This window comes from Rhea americana, unplaced genomic scaffold (genome assembly GCF_003343005.1).
Source record: "Rhea americana isolate MKP2758 unplaced genomic scaffold, rheAme1 scaffold_196, whole genome shotgun sequence".
Lineage (NCBI taxonomy): Eukaryota > Metazoa > Chordata > Aves > Rheiformes > Rheidae > Rhea > Rhea americana.
The window spans coordinates 56,686-80,859 of NW_028186105.1; the positions used below are offsets into that span (position 1 = coordinate 56,686).

The window sequence follows — 24,174 nt, forward strand, 5'->3', positions numbered from 1 at the left end:
CAGGTCCCATCAGAGGAGATTGCTTAGGGCCGTGTCTAGCCAAGCTTTAAACTTCTCCATAGACGGAGATCCCCAACTTCTCCAACCTGCATTCCAGTGTTAAGGCACCTGCATAGTGGCCTTTTTTCTTTTTTTTTTTTTCCTCCTTTTCTTTCTTATAATAGATGGAATTTCCCATGTTCCAGTTTGGATCATTGCCTGTCTGAGAAGAGTCTCGCTCCGTCTTCTCTACACCCTCTCATGAAGCATCTGAATAGATGAGTAAGATCTTGCCTTTGCTTTGTCTTCTTAAGTCTGAACAAACTCATTTTCCTCAGCCTTCCCTCATTCATCCCGTGCTCCAGCCACCAGCCATCTTTGTATCCCTTCGCTGGACTTGCTCTGGTCTGTCAATGTCTTTTTGTAGTGGGGAGCCCAAAACTGGACACAATATTCCAGTGTGGTCTTGCAAATGCCAAAAAAGGGGAATCACTTCTCTTAACCTGCTCGCTACACTTGTGCGATCCTAGTTGTTATAAAACAAAAGCAAATTCAGCTGCTTCTGTCGAAAGGCACTTTCTAAATCCACACATCAACATGAACCACAAATAAGTAAAGTGCTGCAATGCAAGAAGACGATGAGGGCTTGAGTTCATATAATTAATACTATACACAACAGAACAGGAACCCCTGCACGCTAAAGACCAGTCTAGAAAACAATAAAAGACACCACTTCCCAAGAGAGCACCTCTAGACTGATACATTCTCTGCCAGCAGAGAACTGATGCAATTCTTGAATTGAGTCCAATTTTGAGAAGTACTTGACAACAGAATAATGAGTTGCCATGAGCAGAGTCACTTTACACCGTCTGTAACCCTGAAAAGCACAGAATTTAACTACTGTGCTGCTGAATATCAGGACAATGGGAAGAAAGATCAATTTCAATCTCACCGATACTGAAAATAACCTGGGTTTTAATCCACTAATGGACCTCCATCATTTCATTTTCAGTGAAGACACTCTGCGCAAGTTTAAAATTCAGAATCTGCATGACTTGTAGATATGCTGAATCATGCTGTGCTGTATGGGACACATCTAACAGAAAGCTTTCCCTCCCACCCAAACTCCTGTAACAATCAAATCTAGCATCATGAGGCTAGCATATAAAAGAGCTGAAATCTGAGGACACTGAGGCCACTAGATAAAAGTCTTGATATAAGCATAGGCATAAAAAATTCCTCACTGACGGGAAATGTTGCTGAAGAACACAAAATTCATTTAGAGAAAAGAATAGAAGAACAACTTAATGCTGTGTTGAGTTAGCGAGCATTTAAAATGAGATATTAAACATATTCTTCTGAATAAACTATGGTTTCCCCTTCCTTTATCTTAGTTTTTAATGACTTACAGAAGTGCATACTATTCAGTGCATACACGTAACTCAAGAAATATTACAGAGTAGCACATACCTGTACTACTTGTTTCTGTGGTTGTGTTGGCTGTGTGGCTGAAATTTGTGTTTTGTCCCGAGTGCCCCGGGTACGTTCACTGCCCACCGAAGTCATCATATACAGTATATACAAAACAATGTATGTACAAAATAGAAAATCTGAAAAGAAAAAAAAACAAGAACATGAGTTAGGTGAGTTAGGACAGGGCACTGATTCAATACCCAGATAATATACAAATGTAGTAGAATGAACATGTGCTCCATGCAGAAGTTCCTGAAAAAGTAACTTAAACACACTACTATTGGATTTATTGCACAGTCTTTAAAGTAAAGGGGAAATGCAGTGCATAATAGCATCTTTATCAGATGAGTTGGATCTCTCTAGATCTGTGTGTCAAGATTACATTTAAATCTCACATATTTTTTCAGTTTAAGATTCAGACTTCCCTATCTGTCAGTCTGCTGAAATTTCAGCTCCAGCTGTTAACACCCATCTTGCTTTGACACTTGGAATTTTACCACACACACATCCACTCAGAACACTCTTGCAAATACCTCATTCAGAAACAAACACCTGGAACATGGCATTCTTCTCTTCCCTATCATTAAATTGCTTTCTTACACTTTCAAGGAGCTCATGGCCAATGCCCACTCCACTGCTTGTCCTCATTTCTAAAAGAAATGATGATTCTTGCCTTTAAATCAAGCTTCTATAGTCAATACTCTTGTGTTTTGTTTTCTCTCATACTTTCATTAATTTTTTTCATATTCAAAACTAGCTGTTATCCTGCTGTAGATATACTTTTGTTCTGTGAGCATAAAAARGAGCCCAAATCCAAAACTCACGCACATATCAGTGTTATCTTGTTGTTTCTTGTACACACCTTTTACTAATTCATCTCATATCATTAAAAGTACTTTGAAACAAGAAATCGACTACTCCCCAGTGTCTGTACAGCACCTAACACAAGACTAACTGATGAACACGGTTTATAGAAGTTGTAATAACTGAAAACAGATTTCTCAACCGATCAGAACAGTTGTGGCCAACAGCCTAGTTTCTGTCTCCACATCACTGGGAAGCGAGACTGCAAGTTTAGGGAACTGGAGACAACCTGCAAGTGGTGCACCTGGGCAGAAAGAGATGTGCAAAGAGGAAGCAAAGACCTTTTGCTGCAGCCTCGACACAAGAACACGCCTCAGCACGCAACTCGCCAGGGTAAGCAGCTCTAATGCAAGTTTGCTGTGTCCCCAAGTTCAATATGCAGTAAAGCTCAGACACAAAAGTACGGCGATTGCAGGGACAAGGACACCTTCAATGCCAGTTGGTCGTTAGCATTCATAAATAACACACACTAAAGTGAACTTGAGTACTTACCATGCAAAAAGTAAAGTTGCAATGACATGCTACATTTTAAGTACTGATTCACAACACTCAGGAGTCTCATATAGAAATCAAAAAGCTAATTAATCCCATTATGATCTAAATATCTTCTTCAATTTACAAATACATTTTTATTGACCAAAATTGAACTCTGACATTGAAACTTTTTATGCAATAGTTAAAGTATTCAATAGAGTCTGAGGAGAAAGTGTATTTCCATGAACTCTTACATATTTAAAAAGAAAAGGCCTGCCTTTACCAGGAACTGACTTCAGTATGATCTGAACTGGAACACAGTGTTTCTCCAGCTTTATGAATATATTCACCAAAGCCAATCTGTTCCTGAGCCTCTTAAGGTAGTCAAACTTTGTTGTCTTCTAGGCTCCAGAACAAACAGACCTTCAAGCACTGTGTTTGACACCCTAAAAGCCAGATACAATCAGAAGAGAGGTAATTTGAACTCATCTGACAAAATGTTCTACGGAAAACAAAACATTAAGTAGCTGAACACTCCGAACAGCAAGTTCAATACTTATCACAAGCTTTCTGGTCATGGCTCTCCACTGGCATTTCGAACATATTGCAGACAGTCCTCAGTTGAGTCTACAGTAAAAGTTAGTTTCTCTTTACGTCAAAATGTGTTTTGTAAGCTATGATGCCTGGACTTCCAATGTCCTAGAACTAACTTCAGTTTATGTATTCCAGTTACGACCTTTGAGTACCAGCCAGTCAGCTCACCACCATTTGAACCTAGCAAAACAAACAACGAAAAAAGCCCTGAACAGAGAATATGACAGAGCACTAAGTTCTCTCACTGAAAGACAAATTAATGGTTTCAAATACCACTAACAACTAGAATTGGCCCACTTTGATTGAAGACACATTGAAAAATTATAACTCCACTTAAACTCAATTTGTTTATTTCTAAATTAGTATCACCTTTAAATAGATTATGGTGCCTAAAAATTTTAGCTTAGATTTCAAATACCAATTTCTCTACTTTCACTAGACAAAGCTATGCCAAGCACTGAAATCCATGTTTTGGATATGGTCAGCATACACACACCTTAAAACAAGGAGTCTTCTATTTGTTTGTAAAGCATAAACTAAACTATACTATACACTTCTGATACCCAGGCAGCACATGATTCCTGAACAGGAAGGTGCTTCTATGTCATGCTTGTTCAAGCCACGTTTGTTTTTCAGAGTGGAAAACATAGGAAGCCCTGCTAGAGAATGAAGATGTGCAGCAAGATCAGCTGGCCAACGGGAAGAAAGCCAAATCACCTTAACAGTATAACAAGAGCTTTAAAGAAGATCCTAATCTTGCTGACCGTATAGCCCACAAGCAGCAAAAGTTGGTGAAAGGGCCAAAGTAGAAATCAAAAGCCAAAGTGAGACACCCTTTTCAGGAGCACTGTGAWCTTCCACTTGCTTTATGCAGTTGCTGGAAATGCACCCTCAGTTTGACATTCCCTGCCATATCAACAAGAACATGCTATAATCCGTTTCAGACATAAACCAGGCATCTTAAAAGCACAATTGACAGCTTGATATAACAATACTTTTAAAAATAAATCTATTTTATTTCCATTTAGTTGTCTCTCACTATCAACAGGTAGCATCCAGATACAGTTACTAGTCCAGCCCCAGGGAGCACAACCTAGTATTTAAATAGCTTTATTCCACTACTGACAGTGCACCAACCAAAGAAACATTGTACCTTCTTGGCACAGACATGGTTTAACTGTACTTTGGTGAAATTCCACAGCTACCCTGTAGAGTACTACAGTAGCACACAAGGAGGACAGAGACCCACTGCTTCCAAATTAGCATAGCGACCAGAATTTTGAGTATTAACTGAGGTACTATTAAAGATCGGGCTGGATAAGAACACTTTCTTACTCACATACCAGCTTCTTTGCTCTCCTTCATGTTAAATCTGTTTGGCAATCTGCTGTCGTGGCAATGACTAGGATGTCACAAACTGAAGAACTACATTTTAACTGCAGCTCACATGATGGAAGAAGGTGGTCTGAAACTTGGAGAAAGAAAACTACTAACTAAAAATCTGTTTAATAAAGCTCAAAAACAATATTCAAAAAGCAGTCTTCCATTTTCCACATCAAGGTCTGAGTCAGTGCAAAAGTCCCTCATCAACAGCTTACGCTCAACCTTGTAGACACATTGCAACTCCACTAAGCACCCAGAACAGTTGTATTTTGAAGAAACTGATACATGTTAAAACAGAACCTCAGAGCATTAACAGTAGAGGAGGAGAAAGCATTAAGGAACAAAGACTATCAGACAGMGGACTTTACAAAATTATTGCATAAAGAAGGCAATCATACTTTTTGCCATGACAGTAAAAAAAGCGCAAGATTGCTGGAAACCTTTCTTTCACTGATGTGAAATCTAGTGTCTCCAGAGGATTCTCTTTTCTTCTACTTACAAAAGACTGATCAATAGCTTAAAAAAAAAATCCTTCAAGTATGTCTAGCTTCTCAAGCACTAAGAAATTCAACTTTCAGCACTTTTCCATAAAACAAGTGACTATACTTCAAAATGGAAAGCGACAGAGGCATTTACTGAGAAATCTCCAAGTCTCCAGATTTTGTTTGTCTTAAAGTTTCTGTCTATACAAGTTTAGCCCAAGGATATACTACAACAATATTAGATATACCACTATATAATAAACCATCACCAGACTTGTGGTGGAATGGCACTGACCATTCCAATTTCCAAAAAGGCACCTGAAGTACTGCTATCCCACCAGTGAACCTCTATAAAGAGGCCAAATCCCTTCCCCAAAAGTCTCCATGTCATCTTATTCAGTACATTTAATTAGGTTCTTGCATTGGGTTTTAGAAGGAGAGGAGGAAAACAAAGAATCAAAGAGTAACTGTATACATATCAACACAGAAAAGAAGCTTTTTAAAGTTACAGTAATTCTTTCTCTGACCTTGTATTTAAGTTTTCTTGGGTGACACAATCTAGTCCTTTTGGATGCAAGAAAGTCAGAAAAAATGGAGATGCTGGAGATGCAGAATACAAATACAGCATGGCAGGCTGCAAAAGAGACAGTAAATCTATTGCTAAACTCCCAGGGACAGAACAAGCCCTGCATACCACTTGGCTTTCAAGAATCCTTCTGAAGTTAAATATTCACTTCCATAAGCTGAACAAACCATTTGCAGTTTCAGTTCTTTTCTTCAGGCAGTCACAAGAAAATTATTTTCTKGACTCTCTGGACAAGGAGCTGCGAAAAAAAACACTGTGCAGAGATCTCTGCGAACACTTCGCAAGTATGACTTCTTTTTTTATACTCTAATCACAAAGCTACTCAGTCAAGAATTTCTTGAAATGACAGGCCTGGGAAAATGCTGTAGGGCACTGCCTCATGATGACATGACTACAGTACATGTACAGTGAGTCCAAACTTTATTGCAAGTATTGGACTGACTAACTATACAGCAGTAGCATGACATGATCTTGAGGAAGAAGGGGAGAAAAACTGTCTGCAAAGCATCGATACAATACATTTCCCTTGTACTTCTGCCCAGGGATCCTCACCATCTTTTATTACTGCTTGAAAGGGGAAAACAGTTCACAAAAGTTGGATGCTCTTCAAAAGCAGTGCTGATTACTCAATGCTTGTAGTTCCCCAAGCAAACAATACTGAAGCTGAACTTACAGAACGTGGGAGGATTCATACCTGAACTCATGTTCTTCTACGGCAAATATGAAGAATATTGATGGCCAAGAGCCATCACTGGCAGAGCACTCCAGGGAAAGAAATTATACTATTGGTACGCTCTCAAAATTCACCAAGAGAAAAGGATTGCTGGGAGTAGGACACAAATCAGACTGTGTCTTGGTCAGCTGTGGATTGAGCACATCTAGATAAAGGATAAAACCTTGCATCCTACCTTTCACCACTTTCACTGCCATTACCCCACTAGATYTTAGTTTACTTATTTCATTTTGTCCCCACAAAACAAGCAACAGATGCATGCAAGTTAAACAGTATTCTAAAACCCCACTTTGAATTTCCTATACCATAAAATTTGTTAATACTAAACCTGTATCCTATCTTCATCTGTACATAATTTAGTTCATAAACTTTCAAAATGCACTCATCTAAATCTGTTACACTAAATGCATTTCAAAAGCAGATCAGTAATATCAGGTCTATACATAAAATACTTCTCTGCTCTAAAATATATCACACAATCAATAAGTGAGGTAAACTTAGCACTCCCTGAGATGACACTGCTTTTCAATTGTTTACAGAAATACTCTGCAACAGTCTCTATATCCACTCTCACAAAGATAAAGGCAAAGTCTGAGCTTACGTGGTTCAGAGATTTCTTTTGATTTTCCAAGATTTAAAATACTTAAGACAAAATTTTGTAATAAAGATAGCTCTCAGCTTCAGTACCAGCACAAAATAACAAATACACTTCCAGTTGTGAATTATCTCTCCTACTAGCAAAGCCTGATGAATAAGCAACTGCATGCTGTTACCTATCTTTCTTAAAATCCAGAGCTGTTACTTAAAATTGCTGTTCTCCAGTAGATTCACCAAATCTGTAATTTGCTAAGAATATGCTTATGATCTACAGCAAAACAATAATTTTTCATCACCCAAGGGGGGGAAAAAATCAGAAAATAAAAAAACTGGCATTTGCAAACCACTTCTAAAATATTTTAGGATTGGAAAAATAAACCAAAAATTTTGTGAAAAGAAGGATGGGAAGAAACAAAGAGTTAATTTCAAGGATTAGTATGCCTAAGTAAATATTGAGAAGAAGAATAAAAAATTTACACAAATAGGTTTTATAAAAAGGAAAACAGACTACATTGTTTTGGAAGACAAAGAAGTGCTCATAATCTTCAGAATGGAGTTCAGTAAAAACTGGCCACATATCCACAGCCCCCTAAAAAGAATGATTTTTGAAAGGAGACTAAAGACAGCATGTGTTTCATGAGTAAAGTACGCTTCAGTCACAAGAAGTAATATCACTAACATTACTCAAAAATCTTCCAGTTCTACAAAATCAATCTTTGGCATTATCCCACTGTCTCTGCATTATRGACCTGTTGTATTTTACGTATACGCTGGTGATTTCCCTAGTTTTAATAAAAACCTGTTAACTAGATGCAATCAATGTCCCATGGTCCTATCCTCACCGTTTATTTAAAAGCATTCAATCTTAAGAGGCAGCAAGTGTTCTTATTCATAAAGAAAATTTCTGAAGGAAGAATCTTAATTTCTCCACATTTAACCTTGCCTGGTATAAACAAAGAAAGTAAAGTGTAAGGCACAATCCAACTAGTTTCTACTAGTGCTTATTCATCTTTCATCCAGAGGTAACCTTCACACTCCAAAAAAACTAGTTGGCACAACCTACCCATTTCTACTGCTGTCAAAGGACAACATTCACTGGTGATTCTGGATAGTCAACAGTCATAGTCCTGGAAGTTTCACAGGACTTGGTCTGATATTTCAGAAATCAGTACCTCCAAAGTCTCTATTCTCATTTGGTTGTCTTTCTGCAAGAATGCCATCTTGGATAGCAACTGGTTGGGCTCTAACACACCAAACAGCATAAAGTTGTGTTCCCCTGTCCTTTTGAACTACAAGCTCCGTGTTTGCAAGAACCTGCAAGATGCGCTAGTTATCAACAGTTACCATGGCTGTAAAGAAATCCCAGAAAGACTAACTGCACATTCTTTCCCATCTAAGCACAATTACTAGAACTAAGATGATCTTACTGGATCATAGCACAGACCAGATCACAGTTGCTGCCATGAACTAGACAACAACAAAAAAACACACCACAAAAATAAAAAAAAAAATCACACAACAACAATACTGGTCCACATGCAGATACGACCTATAGAAAACAGGAATTTCCTCTTTGAGAAGCAGTGGGGATCAAGTGGGTAAGGGAGGAACAGCAATTTTGCTTTTGAAGCATGGCTCTCTGCTGAAGAATATTTTAAGAAAAGTCTTGTTCTTTCCAATTATTTTAGAATCCATCTCCATTTCTGAGCCTTCTGATCTCATATTTTCTAGCTTATAAAGACAGAAGAAAATACTAGCTAAGTTAATACACAGCTGTGCCCGGAGAGGTTGTGGAGTCTCCTTCTCTGGAGATATTCAAGACCCGCCTGGATGTAACCCTCTCTAAGAAGCTCTAGGTGACCCTGCTTGAGCAGGGAGGTTAGACTAGATGATCTCCAGAGGTTCCTTCCAACCTTACTGATTCTATGATATGTTCACTGCATCTTCCACCATTACTACTTCCAGTGGTGAAGAACTAACAGTACTTGCAAATCTTTTCTTCATTCCCATTTCTCTGGTTTGTTCATCACACAAAACAGAATAATCAACAAAAAAAAACAGAAAAGGCAAAGCCCTTGGTGCTTCTCCTCCTAAGGCTTCCTAAAAGGGAACTACGCTGTCTACAACTTCCAATAAAGATGCTGCTAATAAAACTGTTACACTCTGGTCACCCTCCTCAACAAATACTCAAACTGAATTATATTTTGCATAACTAGGAGACTTGTAAAAAAAATATAACAAGTACTTTGCAGAAAGAAAACTTTATTGCAGCTGAGAAAAAAAAACTGAACTAGCAGGTTTTTCTGGGTTGAAAATCATTAGCCTTTGTAGTCAGAACTAACACAACCTTGTTTAAGTTGCACTTAAGCACAGGACAGCCAAGCAGAGTTTGTCACAAAAACCCCTGACTAGAGTTTTAGCTCTAACCAATTATGGAACTTTAACTGTTTGAGGTCTGGTTGTATATTAGCTCAAAGTTCAATCAGTGTTGCAGATAGGACCCAAATCTTTTATTCCATTAAAATAAAGTTTCACCTTAAATCTAAGTGCAAACTGTCATCAAATACGACATTCCTGCTCCCCTATTCCTTAACCACATACTATCACTACTTCCCTTTAATCAGACTAATGCTTGTGCAGCTGCAGAGTGAGTTGGTTCAGTGAGTTGACCCAAGAGCAAACTAAACCCTCTAAAACAAAACAGTGAGTCAGTTGAATAAGCTTATCCAGTGGAAAACTATGTGGCTATATAAGTGCTTGATCTGACACAAGGGATAGATCAAGTTCACGAGGAGAGGGGGACCTTACATTTCGGCAGGCACACACCATTGTAGCATAGGTAAGGTGTGACATTTCACATTTTGTTTTTGCAGGATCTGGTAGAGTAAGACTTGATTAGGCCCTTCACACTCAAAAAAAAAAATCACTGTTAAGAAAAAAAAGAAAGAAAGAAAAACACACCTTCTAGTAGTTTTAAAGATTTTTTAAAAAACTCACAGGAACGGTCTCTGACAGCACCACTGTCTTATAAATACTGCTTTGAGCACAAGTGGGAAAATAGAGACACGTATCACCCTACTGAGAAACACTCTTTAATGCCCAGGCTCTTGGATACATGTTAGCATCCACAACTTGCAGTGAAAAATACCCTCAAACAAACAAACAAAAATAAAAGCTTGGAAGTGCTTCTTTTCAAACAAAGTAGGAGAATATAATCAACCAGTATCAGGATAGTCTGACTAACATAGTGTACTTCCCCTCAATCATAGCAGTATCTGAGTACCTAGATTTAATGCTTGAAATTGAATACAGACAAACTACCCTAAAACAATTTAATCAGTAAGAGTAATGATTTTGTATATGCCACTAAATTTTCAATGCTTTTTTGCTGGTCATCTTTGAACATTGCTTTCACAGGCCTAATACACTTCATATCCCCTCTCTCCCTAYCAAAAGCCCCCGCTGGAAAAGACTTTCTTCTCTGCCAGCTCACTAAGTCACAGCAGAGAAAACCCAGACAGACTTATCTAGAAAGACAGGGCTGGGACACTTGGAAGCTCTCCTTCAGATGGCTCCCTCCACCAAAAATCAGAAGGCAAAGCCTCCACTTACTGCAGACTGTATTACTTTGTACACTTTTCCCTTCCATCTGAGGTGAATTCAGGGGTCAGCTAAAAATCTGGGTGAGCTCAGGGCACATCCATATATATAAGTAAGCAAACAGCTGCAGAGTATGAACTAAACAAGCTACGGATGTTCTCTTCAAAGAACACATGGAAATGACATATGATCTCAGACCATATACTGGTTAAGCTATCAATATCACAAGCAAAAAAATAATAGTACTTAAGTATCTAAAACATCTCAAATCAGAACTGAAGCACACCATCAAAGCTGCACAGGATAAACGACTTTTTTGTACTGTGACTGACTTGTCTCAGAACCACTACTCCCTGCACATCACGTGACAGTATAAGACCCATTCAAAATAATATTTGCCCTTGGCTGCTTCAGTACATATAATGCTCGCTGTAAGCATCCAAAGATGCTTCAGGCTTGCAATTTGTCAATAGYACCAACTGTAAGACATAAAGGTTAAAATTATAAACAAATCACATCCTCATCAAACACTACTGTTACAATCAGTGGTTAGCTATACTCACAAGATGAGCAATACATAAAACTGAGAAAGAAAAAAAAAACAAAATCAGCTTTCTAATAAATCTGTTGTTGTTGTTGTTCTGGTAGCAGTTCGAATCCGATGAGGTGTTCTAGTAAGCTTTTTTAACCAAAAAAAAAGATGCTCAACTGCCACAGGACAGAAAAGAGTCAAGTACTTAGGACTGTCAGTTGATCAATTACTATTAAAGTGTAGAAATTTGCATTTCAGCTATTCACACTGATGTAGTTACCATACCAAAACAGCCCCTAAGATTTACCACAGTTCACATGTGAAAAAGAATATAGTAAAGAAGATTCAAGTTGAAACCTGGGCACTCCAAATTACAGTAAGAAACAGCTCAAACAAGCCCTTGCCAGAGTCGAGACGTTATTCAGAAGTGGGAATTTGCTTTGACCAGGCTTCTTCTAAGCAAGGCGGCACACAGGAAACGGCAGTCAACATCGGCTATCTTGCTGCCAAATCGGAGAACACGCTCCACACTTGTGTTCTCCCTGCCCCCCTTTCAGCTCCCCGCCGCGCTGCTGCACAGCGCTCTCCTGGAACAGCTTCCACAAGAATTCTTTGAATAGAAACAGATACAAGCAGCGGGACTAAAAATAGCCAAGTAAGAGCTGAGACATTTATGACGTTCTCAAACCGGCGGAAACAACCTCGAGCGCACCAAAGAGGGCACCTGGTTAACTCGCACCACCGCTGACAACTCGGAACAAAGTTGATAGCATCACCACAGAGCTGTTCAAAGTTTCAGATGGGAGCAGGCATTTAACTTAGACTTGCAACATTTTCATCCGTCCACAGMTTTCAAAAAAATCTGTTAAATTAGAAGCAACAAATGATATAAAAGCAAACACTAAGTAATCCAGAAAGGCTGTACCTATAAAACACGCTAAACACGTTATTATATGAAGTTTTGAATTCTAGTTCCATAGTTTTGTAGCAATACCAAAGAGATCAGATATCACTTATGCATCTGCAGAGAGCCCTACTTCTTGAACTAGATATTCAAGGAAAAAAACACAGTAAGATCACATTCAGAAAAATAAAGAAAACCAGAAGTGTCAAAGAAAACTTTTTTTTTTTTTTTTAATAAAAACAGGATATTCTAGACTATCTTTCTATAATTTCCCCCAAGATTTTAATATTTTTCAAGCTTCCTCTCAGGCCACAGAAGAACCCATTAAAATAACCTCTTTTTTTCAGTAACATATATCATTTTAAATAAACTGTTGTTTCTTTCTAAAATTTCTTAAGTCAGTATTAAAAGCTAGTTTCCTCAACAATCTTATACATTCACTGGGTATAAAACCTTGCTGAAAACTCAGATCCCTTTGGTTCAGTTTAGTGAAAACTTATTTATACGAAGCTGAGTTCTTTGTAAAGCTTCTTGTCAAGTGCACCAAGAGGAGCAGTCACATGAACAGAACAGAGAACTGAAAARCATGAGATCTTTCATTTTTCTGCTAACTCTGTATTGTTCCTTCTATCGTCTTGACCAGTGCTAGTGTTTTGCGTAGTTTTAAACAATGTGAGTTTTATTAATTTCCTTTGACATCGTGTTAACCTGCTTCAGTCAGGAAACTGGGCTTTTTGGGGTATGATTTTCCTCAATATCGTAACTCCTCAACTTGGCATCATGCAAAAATTCAGATACTATTGCTCTATCTTGCTAGGATTTTAAATGAAGCCAGATCTAACACTGATTTAGACCAAAAATATACACAACTTTCCAAAAAAATGAATGACTAACAACAATCTGTACAACTTCAAGCACAGAACATGCTATGAAGAAGCAGGTAATTACAGTGCCTACCACACAGAATTCAAATCTAAAAACAGGAATAAACAAACAATAACTGTCTGGATCACTTTAATATTAACAAAGCAGAATGGAAATTTATCTCCCACTTCCCAGTTTTTCRTCTTTTCATATTTTCATTAGAAAGATAAAGCAGCTCACCCATAATTCTAAATTGCCCAAACTTTTAGTGAAATTATTTATTTATTTTATCTCCAACTTATGCGGAGGGAAAAAAAAAAAAAAGAGAGACACGCACAACACACAGCAGGTTAGGTTTCTTTTAGATGCACACTCGCTATCCCCGCCCTCCTCTCCACATCTTTATCTTTCTTCTGCAAGTCTTGACTGACTAAAGCGTTCAATTACCACACGTGTTGTATTTCCAGCAGGTTGTTGCTCTCCACCAYCATATCTTTTCCAAGCCAGACTAACTTACAATAAAAATGAAGAATGCACAAGGAATCGAAACTTTGCAAATGTTTACCTGAATTAGCATGTAAAGGTTTTTTTCCAAAATGTCCTTCCTCTCGATAAGCCATTAAGAAATTACATTTTATTCACTAATTTTCTTAAAGTTTACATGTCTTATCATTTTACCTATACTTCTACATTCCGTGGGGTCATTTATTACTACGCTGTATTAAACAAACAGTCATGGACCCCACGCTTTGCCTGCAGAGGTAAGCTGACTTGATGTACTGTGCTACTCAACGTTAAAATGTTCACACAGAAATTCTGTCACAGAAAAAACAAAATTCTAAAACATCCTTAGATATTAGTAGCTACCTGCATATTCTACCAACAGTCTAAAACACCAAGCACACCACTGCAAGATCAAGTTACTCACTTCTGTCAGAAAAGGAAATTACACTCTTAGTTTCTGAAACAGCTACCTCATCAATTGCAGTACTTCACCCTCAGCGCACAGGCGAAGTGCAAGACTGCTTCTGGAACACACATTTTCATAATAGCAGCGTAAAACCGTAACAAGAGCATTAAAAAGTTACAGATATTAGTTTTAGAGTCCACCTGTAAAAGTTTCACTGAACCTTGGTTATGTCAATCTTTAAAATCATTTCAGTAGAAGATGTGTTATAAATATCAGTTCATTTCTTTTAACGAAAGCAATGCCATAGGTATGTAGAAGTCAAGGGATGAGCAAGGGATAGCCAAGATGAAATATTACAAGTTTTAAAATTTGAGTGACAAACTTAGAGTAATGTTCTTTTAGTCAAAGTTAATCAAAAAAATCAAGTGCTATTCTACAGATGGCACAATGATTTTCAGAATGTTATTAAAAAATTCTAGTCCAGACAACTGCTAAACACGCCTGCTGTAAAAAGATAACATTGTAAATAAAGCAAACAAGCAACGGTACACAAGTTTAAATGCACAACAGTATGATATTTCAAGATCTTCTCAATTTAACACATGAAAACTCTTATTCAAGTTCAAAGAGTACACTGTCTAAAATGCAGCATTTTAAAAATATATGAATAACRCAATTCACTAGAATAGGTGAAAATAAAAATATTCAACAAGAAAAAAACACAACTCAGCATATCTGCATGCTTTCCCTGATAAAAACAAAAACAAACTCCAAACACCTACAGTTAAAACGGTATCCTTCACCCAAAGCTGTAATCAGGAGAAAATAAACTGCTGCAGCTGCTCACTATCTCATCTTCAGGGCATCAAGATTTGCTAATCTGCAGGGGTTTCTGGTATTTTCTAAAAGAAAACAAACTTCAAAAGATATAGCCACTGCCCACTTGGTCCCTTCATTCTCCCCACTTTGAAAATTAGAAAAACACTCCTTACCCACCTTCTTGCTGYGCTTTATAACTCAGAGGCGACAGGCACTAGTATGGCCTCAGATTTGGTATCTTAAAAGAACCTCGCAGTGGATTCCGAGTTTGACAGTCGTCATGGAAGTTACTGTGAGATCACAACTACATCACAGCAATTTCTTTCCAGGAAGAAATGCAAGAGATTGAAAACTCTTTTGTCACGTTTATGTCAATACACTGCATTCAAACTTCACTGAACATATGGATCTAAGAGTAGCAATTTTAGAGAACAGAGTTTTTACTTCTATTTATTCATGGAAGTCCATTTGAAGAGTTACAAATACACCCAAGAAAAATATTCTGTGCTCTTTTCAAAATTCTCTTCTGGAGAAAAAAGGAAGAGAAGGAAAAGGCACATTAGACTATGTTGTTTCCAAAGGCATAAGGCAACTTCCCTTCAACCAGCCTAACTCCTCAAATACGATATTATACTATTAATACAAACCAAAAAATCCTACAATACAAAATGGTAAGACTAAGGCCTTCTATATCATAGCTGGTTAGTTAGAATTTAATATATATTACCTATGCAAGCACATTTGAGAACAAAAACATTTGTTCAATTAGATTGTCACAACTCCTATCAAATTAAAAAAGGAATAAAACTGAGAGCTTGAGGAAACCAACGACATTAGGTGAGAAGAAAAACTAGGATTAAACCCAGTGAGTCAAAAACCAACCTCACATACTAATGTGAAGCCACAGAAGGCAACTAAAAGAAGAAARATATCACAACAACATTTATCTGGGGCTCTAATGTCAGTAGAAGTTTTAGTACGTGTGAATTTGAAATCATAACTGTACTTTTAAGCAAAAATTTCCATTTTATGTCAATCTAAAATTTTTATGCTGTAAAAAAATGTGTCTTTGAATTTTTTCAAAGTTTGAGTTAAACATCCAATTGCAGTATAGGACTTGAGTGCCTAAATTCCATTAGCTCCTTCAAAAAAATATAATCTTCATTACCAGAAGCTACCTTTTATGCCCACATAAAGATATGTACTTTTAAACTGTGGTTTTRTATTTGCTCTATTGTTATTTCATTCAGTTTGTATTACAGAAATGCACAGTAACATTTAATTTTCAAACTTACGGAGCTGTGATRCTTTGGTTCCATTAAAGACTGAAAAATATTCAAAGCATCTTTATAAAGTTTTAGGAAAAAAACAACTGATGGCATCCCTTCACCATTTTCTTTAATTAGAAATTTGGGTTATTTTAAACTTACGTACAACTTCCAAAAATGCGAAGCTGAGGCTAAGTATGGTAAGTCAGTAGTTCAACAAAATTTGAGACATCCCAGAACTGGTACTGTTTGGAAGATCAATTTACAACACATTCTGGAAAAGCTAAGCACACCACTAATTCCAAATTGGGCTTTAAGATTTCAAGAGAGCGGAACTCCACACTCTTTTACCCATAAAATATCTTATTACTATAAAATATGAATAATAGAATCATTTTTGTCTTCAGTTGAATGCTTTTAGACTTTAACTATAATGAAATAGTAGACTTTAGACTTGCATCTTAACAATGTTAGGTTTTGAGTTATGTTTATGTGAGGTCATCTGGCAAATAAACTAGGAAGTCTGAAGTTGAGATTTTTCAGAAAATAAATAGCAGCAATGGTCTCACTATATTAAATAGCAGAGTGAAGTGAATCTCCAAACAGAGCTAATTCTCCTGTCCCCAAAATGCCAGGAGACAGCTTATCTCTCTCCCCTTAAAACACTTCTCCCTCAAAAAAAGAGCAAAGAGGTTATCTAACCAAAAACTGTACTGCCCAGTGATTATGTTCATATTTAATCTTCTGGAAAAAATGCTAAGTCATCAGTGTTGACCTACCTATATATATATAAATACATTTTTGTTTCGCATTTATAAGAAATACCAGGAGAAATAGATGCAAAACACGATCTCCTAACTTTACAGTTAGCATTACTGAAGCCTCACTTGCTATACAGCTAGATACTAACAGAGCAACACCCGTTCAAAAGACTGAAATAGAGTCAAAGTATCAAGTAATTCACCATGTAAATTTAACATACCCAAGCGATGCAGAGAACAGATACTCCCTCCCTCCTCTCAAAGTATTCCATTAGGTCTCATCATTTCTAGTGATATTTTGTTTTAACCTTCAGTGCAGTTTATCAAAGTAGAAATTTTGTTTGTTTGTTTACAAAGACACACCTAAGGTTCCCCAGCATTAACAACTTGATTTCTGCCGCTATGAAGCAGAGTCTGGATAATTTGAAAGTGACAAACCATCATATATATCACTGATCAAGAATATCAGTCTCCTCCATTTTTTTCTCACCTCAAATTCAACTTACAAGTACCTCCAAGTCACATCCTCCCCTCACTCGTCCACACTTCAGAGGCAACTCATTTAATGCAGTATGTAGTGGGAGGGAGACTAAGACCTATCGTTCAGTCAAAGGAGAGAAYATACTATCAAAAGAGCGTGCTAACAACCGATCCCGGCTTTTCTGCAATGCTATGAAGCAACTCCAAGGGGAAGAGTTGCATGTCAGCTTTTCAGTCAGGGTCTCTTGATAAACAGGATATACAACTATAAAACCAGTTCCCAGTCACACAGAACTCCTTGAAGTCCTGATGAGGGTAACAACAACTCCAGTTGTTAAACTCTCCTCATTTCTCTCCTATATTCAGTTTCAATCCCAAACATCTACTTTTTTTTGCTAGGTGAGAAAGCTTTTAGCTACCACAGACTGACTCAATGTTCAAAACTTGCTTGTTCTGGCCTGCAAGGGTGAAACGTGTCACTCGGTATGTTTTCGTGCTCAATTTTTGCTTAGATATTAAAATCAACAGAAAAGGGATGGTTCTTAGGTCTCTTGCCCTGAATTTCACCACATTTAAGGCAGGCCATTTCCTAAGTACAGAAATACTATCTTCTATTGATGAGTTACCTCCATGCAGTTGTTCATTGAGAAGAATAGTTAAAATCATAAATTTTCTCTCCCCTCACTCCCATGACACAAGAATTCAAAAGCATCCCTACCAGGCAGCAGAATCAGCAAGGAAGACAAGTCATACAAATATTTGAGGTCAGAAACTAAATCTCTGACTGTAATTTCTTTTCAGAAAACAATTCAAGAACAGCTATCCCAACATTTCTCAGAAACAGCATGATTACCTATAAAGCCATTTTAACCATCTAACCTCATTTTAAACTTTCTCTGCAGTTTGGTTGTTCTTTTCTTTGCATTTCACTCATCAAGAATAAGAAAAACAAGCTGCACCATTCCACTTTTAGTTTACCAGGACGTGTAATTCTGCAAAATTTTTGCTTTAATCTCATTACAAAGTACTTTTAAAAATCATTCTGATGTATAGAGCTTCATAAAGTGAACTCAAGAYGTAGAAGTGCAGTAAGAATTCAGTTCAACCTGCCTTAAACACTATATATACACACTAGAACACCATTCACAACCCATGTAATTTGTAGACAAAACATATATAGGACTTGGAGAATTTTATCACTGTCAAAAGATTAAATTTTTGACACATTTCCCTAATAGAACACATGGATTATATCATAGTCTTCAGTTCTGCTAGAATTCAGATACCCAATTACTCCATGATTCACATTTAAAATATGAATCTTACTATATTTTTGCAGTATTTTTTTCTAAATGTCTATCCAAARCCCATTCCGCTTTCCACCTATCATGAGTTATGAACTACTGTCACTAGCACCTCTGCCAAATTCAGCTTGAATCCACCCCCTYCTCAAAGGCATTTAAGGAGACACAACTGAGTTTGCCTGAAGGACAACAGATCTGACAATGTAAAATAAAATGGGAAGGAAGTCTTGGAACTGACAACCTGTTATCAAAAAATGCCTCACAAGCAGCTTCATTATGGACTTAAATTCTAGTATCTTTGCTCAGTTGGTCACATAAAGAAAAAGTGAAAGACTATAATTCCTTCAATTAAATCAAGTAGGATAAAAGTCATTAGATCTTACAATACAACAACATAATACATCAAAGGAGAAAACTGCAGACAATGAAGACTGGAGTACAGGTATAAAACTCCTTGCAGCAAGATACTTTTTTAAGGTGTATTTTCTTCCATAGCATCCCACAACAATCATATTTATAAAGGAGAACTATTCAAGAAAGATAATATTCGTATTTTCCTGAACACAAAGTTCTTGGACACGGCCACTATCTGGACATCACAAATCAGCAAAGAAACTCAACAGGTTGAAGACTTGTATCAACAGTCACAAACTTTTTACAAACACCGAAAAAAACCTTTAGATACTCATTAACTTGCCTCCAACAAGCTTATAATGCTGCTTCAGTCTTCTGTAAACTTAATTTCAGACATCTAGCACTTACTACATGTTCAAAACACTCAGAAACTCAGTCAGTGGTTATTGAAAGAAAGGTAAAGCACAAGACTGGAAAGTGCAATTCTGTTGCTTTTAGTCTTGCTCCTCCCCAGTCCACTCAAGCACCCAAAGCTAACATCTGTAAGTTAGGTCACTGTCACGTCAGTCTCAAAATGGATCACAAGTCAGTGGTCTGAAGAACTTGTGACCAAATCCAAAATAGAAGACCACTACCAAAAGATAATCAGCCTTTAGCATCAAGAGCACGCACCAGAATTTGTCATTATAGTAAACCATGTGCTCCCTGCCCACAGCCCTCTATTGTGTGTGTGTGGGGGGGGGGGTGGCGGCACCAGGATTCCTTTCAGGTTCATATTGCTGAAATTTATTTAAGATGACCTGCAAGTTTTAAAATCAAGCAAGAAAAGTAAGTACAAAACTTCAAAGAAAAAAAAAAACAGAAGTTGCCCCCAAATACAGGGAAACATGAACAATGTGATCACAAATGTGATCACAGTCAAATGTTTACTATTAAATAGCCACAAAATTCAGTTAATACTTAAAATCAAATGGAGCAAACAAAAACACTTTCAAAAGCCATATGCTCCATTTTTTGTTTTTATATCCGCTATTCTCAAAACAAATACTGGATAAAGAAAATTTTAGTTTTCTTTGCTCAAAAGCAATCTCAGTATGGTCTCTAAAGCATCATGCTGCAAACATCTACTTCTAGAAACAGAACTGTAGTCATAGGAAACAACTGAAATGTTCTAGGTAAAACTCATGCCACAAAGTAAAACTGCAAAGATTTCCTCACTGTACAGCTACTACTATTARGTATATTTAAGAACATGGTCACATCTACAGAATTCAAGTTTCATACCTTCAACCACAAAGTTGTCTAACAGATTGACTTCCCCCCCTCCATTAAACTAGGCCTAAAAGAAAATAAATCTGAGAGCTCAAATCTGGAGGTTAAAATATTTTCTCTGGAGGAGAAAATATTTTTGTTTTCTTCATGTACCATAGAACTCAAACACTAAGTGATTCTGGAACACAAATTCTGATGAACTAGCATCTCTYGCAGATCTGGAATAAACTGTGTTTCTTGCATGATAAAGAAAAAAATCGTAAGATTTGGAACAGCAGTACTACTTTGGGTGAACCTTAAGTTTCGGGAAAGATCAAAGCTCTCAAAACTAGAAACATGTCTTTGTTTTTAAATTAAATTGGCAGCACATTCAATCAGGTTAGTGGCTCCTCCAAGCTAATCTGTTGGAAGACTGATTTAAGGAGGTAGAGAGGGAGGTGGGAAAGCTTGATGAATTTACCTTCAAAAGAAGYCAGAGTATCTCCCAGCATCTCCCAACAAAGACAGACAAAAGAAAATTTCAGGAGAACTGAGAGTAGCAACAACCTCATCCAAGGGAACAGTGTGCAAGGTAGGTTATGTGAACAGCTTTGCAAGTTTTACAATCTATACAGAACATAAAACAACAGACTCAGCAAAAGAGTTGTGAAGTAGTAAAAGCAAGCCATGAGATCTTAAGCATAAGCCTGTATCACCTATAATCTACCTGCTAAATCCAGGACTGCATCTTGTCTGTAGTCATTGTTTTTTCTTCACGGTATTGAGAACTAATGGAGGGGGAGGGAAGCTGAAAATAACATAATGCTAGGCAGGCTGTAAGAGCCTCCCCAGGTGAGCCAGGAGTTCCAACAGTGTGGACTTTGATGCTAGAGCAAAATGGAGAAACTTTCTGTACAACTTTTGAAAAACATGAAYTTTAAGTAATTGCAAAGGAGCTACTCTACAACTTCTCTTTATATCCGTCACTGTAAGAATTATTTAGGGAAGTTATAGGAAAAACAGTACTAGCTCAAACCAGGTCTTCTTTGAAAAGCAATTTTGTAATGGGCTACAAATGAGCAGAATGTATCAGAAAAAAACAAAATCCAGCAAAAGACTATCACAAAAAAATGTATTAAAGTGGATACTATTTGTATTTCTATTCAATAGTTTTGAAGTATACAGATACATCACGAGCAGAGTTTCAGTAATCAGTTCTCTTATAAAGGGGAAAAGTCACTTGACTTCTCTTTTACCAAGGTCATACCAGGCTGTTGCAAATCTGAGAGCAAAATGAAGTTCTTCAGGATCTTGATCCTGTGATTTAACTAAATAAAAGTCAAAGATAAATTTTWTATATATATATATATATATACATATATATATATACACACACACACACATACATATATATATATATATATTTGCATGCTTATTCTCTCATGAAAGCCTTGTTCCAAGTACTGGTACTAAATGTTACTGAAATCACTAATAAACATTATTATTAACACTAGTTATTAATAGAATATTAATTATTCTCTGATACATATATTTCTCAAGCACTACTAATTATGCTGCTATTACTAGTATCACTAGGGGACACTAGCAAGACATAAAAAACATACCAAAAAAATGCATTTTATTGAGAAAACATCAGCTAAAATAGAAGTCACTGGAAAAAAAATATAAAACACCCCAAATTTACTTCTAAGTTCCAATAGAACAGCTTAAAAATGGGAGAACTGAAAAGAGAAAAAAAAAGATCCTGGTAATTGACAAGATTTTTCTTTGCAGTTTCTCCTTAACTTCCTTAGATCTTAGGGATAAGTTTGTTAACTTCAAAGTCACTTTCTCAGTTCATGGCACCAGGATCCTTTTCTGAGGAGTGGCCAAAACAATGGAAATGAAACAGGCAGTCTTAATTTCTGAATTTCCATACCTTTGTTTTTACTACTATATTAAAAAAAATTGATAGAACTGCAACTAGAAAAAGCAAAATAAAGCTTTCCCACCACTCCTTGCCCCTCCCTTGAAGTTACCAAATGTTGTTGAGTTTATAAACACAGCGCATGCGCACTTCCCAGAGCATACATCAAAATTTGTTTACATCAGTTAATCCAGTCTCTCCACGTAACATTCTAGGAGCCCCAAAACATCATCAATGCTGCAAACTGATTAAGCCTTGCTTGCTTTAAAGTTACCTAGTATGAGGTTAAAAATAAAGTCTTYAAACAAGTTAGGTCAAACCACCACACAGAGATCAGGCTCAGGTATAAATACCAAGTCAGWCAGGTAGGAATCCAAACCCAGATTCCACTAGAGAATATGATATAACCAAGGGAATTGCTAAAAGGACCTGGTAAATATTAGAAAAAGCAAGGCCTTYAAAAGGCTAAGTTGATGCTGTTTGTTGTGAAGGGCTCCATTTCAACAGAAAGTGCTGCTCCTCTAGGCCTGCACATCCTCCCCCTCCCTTTCCTTCACTCAGATCCAGCTCCAATTTCTCTCCTTGAAAAAAACAGCTGCTCTCATGCCAACAAGGCCCCTCCATTTCACCAGCCACCACCATCCCAGAGGCCATTGCCTTAATCTGCTGCTTTATTATAAGCATTCATCATATATTCAAACTGAGATGACTAGGAACTGACTGCTGCCTGGTGGCAAGAAAACAAGTGGGCAGGCCCTTGTGAGCTTCCCCCTACATAGCTCAACACAAACCCCTTAGTTTCTGTTTCACAAGACTGTATGTTTCTTTGAACCTAATCAAGAGTGGCTGCACATCCGTGCCCAGGACGTTAACACACCTAAAAAAGAGAAGCTTCGAATCCAGTTCACCCTAGTCTACTCTCAGGCAGTATCAAACAGCATTACAGACATTTCAGCATGTTTTTTTAAAGTCTATTTAACATCACAGAGCTCAAATCCTTCAAGTGGATTTGAAGGAGAAACAAATCCCCTTCTACACATAGTTTCTTGTGTTGTTTCTTTCTACCAGTTCACTTTCCTGCTGTGATTTCCTTCAGCAACAGCAGCAAACACAGAAGAGCTTGCTTTTTAAAATGCACATAAGCAAGCCCAAGAGCAAAGCCCTGTCCTGACTTACAATTCTCAGCAACTACACATAACCAGGGGTAGGGAAAGACTAGGTACAGGAGGTTAACAGAGAACAGTTCATTCATAGTCATGTCCTCAAGTAACCCATTGTTGTTGTTGAGGTGTTGTTGTTAGCAAACTGCATGTAGCTGTAGCTGTGATGGTGACACGGCTGCCCTGCCCCCCTTACCGGAGAGGAAGCACGCAGGAAGAAGATGAGGAAAGACAACATGGAAGTAAAGCTATACACAACATACAAATCAATAGTTATTCACCCACTTGTTCCTTTCCTGGGCTGTCAGCTCTCCTTTGACCTGAGTCAGGATTAGGAAGAAACCTGAAGGAACACCCCCTCCACCACCGCTGCTCTCCTCTGAAGGGTCCAGGCGCAGCCCCCTTATCTCCTGCACCCCAGTCCTCCTTTCTCCCCCCTCCCCGCTTCGCCCATGGAGAGCGAGGAGAGGCACGAACCAGTGAGGAGAGAAAACCCGAGGCCTCTYCTAGAGCGTGAGGAGAAACGAGGAGGGGGAGGAGAGAAGCAGCACAAACCCCCGCCTCAGCAGAACGGGTGCCAGAAGCGAAGGGGGCGCAAAGCGGAGGTGCCTCCTTCAGTGCCGGCTGGGGGAGGGAAGGGGGCAGCAGCTCGTTCGCCCCCCTGCGGGGGGAGAGGGGGCGCGGTGTGGGGCCGGGCGCCACCACCGCGCTCCCCCCTCGCCCTCACAGGGCGCCGGGCCCGCGCTCCGCCGCCCCCTTCCCGCGCCCCGCGGGGGGAAGGGGCGCCGCGCCGGCGATGTAGGGCAGGGCGCAGCCTCCTCCCCAGCGACCGGCAGTGGGGAGGGCGCCAGGAAAAGTAGGGCAGAGCCGCCTCC

At 38.1% G+C, this 24,174-nt stretch overlaps 1 protein-coding gene across 3 annotated transcripts in view; it reads right to left on the minus strand.

Annotated features, from left to right (window-relative positions):
* UBAP2 (ubiquitin associated protein 2) overlaps positions 1 to 23,696 on the minus strand; it is a 76,825-nt gene extending 53,129 nt beyond the window's left edge. For all 3 annotated transcript variants that reach the window (XM_085303004.1, XM_085303003.1, XM_085303002.1), the window contains exons 1-2: positions 23,585 to 23,696; positions 1,450 to 1,589 (exon numbers count right to left, since the gene is read on the minus strand). In XM_085303004.1, coding sequence (XP_085159130.1) covers positions 1,450 to 1,548 — 99 coding nt within the window. In that variant the 5' untranslated portion in view covers positions 1,549 to 1,589; positions 23,585 to 23,696. The remainder of the gene's footprint in view (positions 1 to 1,449; positions 1,590 to 23,584) is intronic.
* Positions 23,697 to 24,174: the final 478 nt, after the last annotated feature.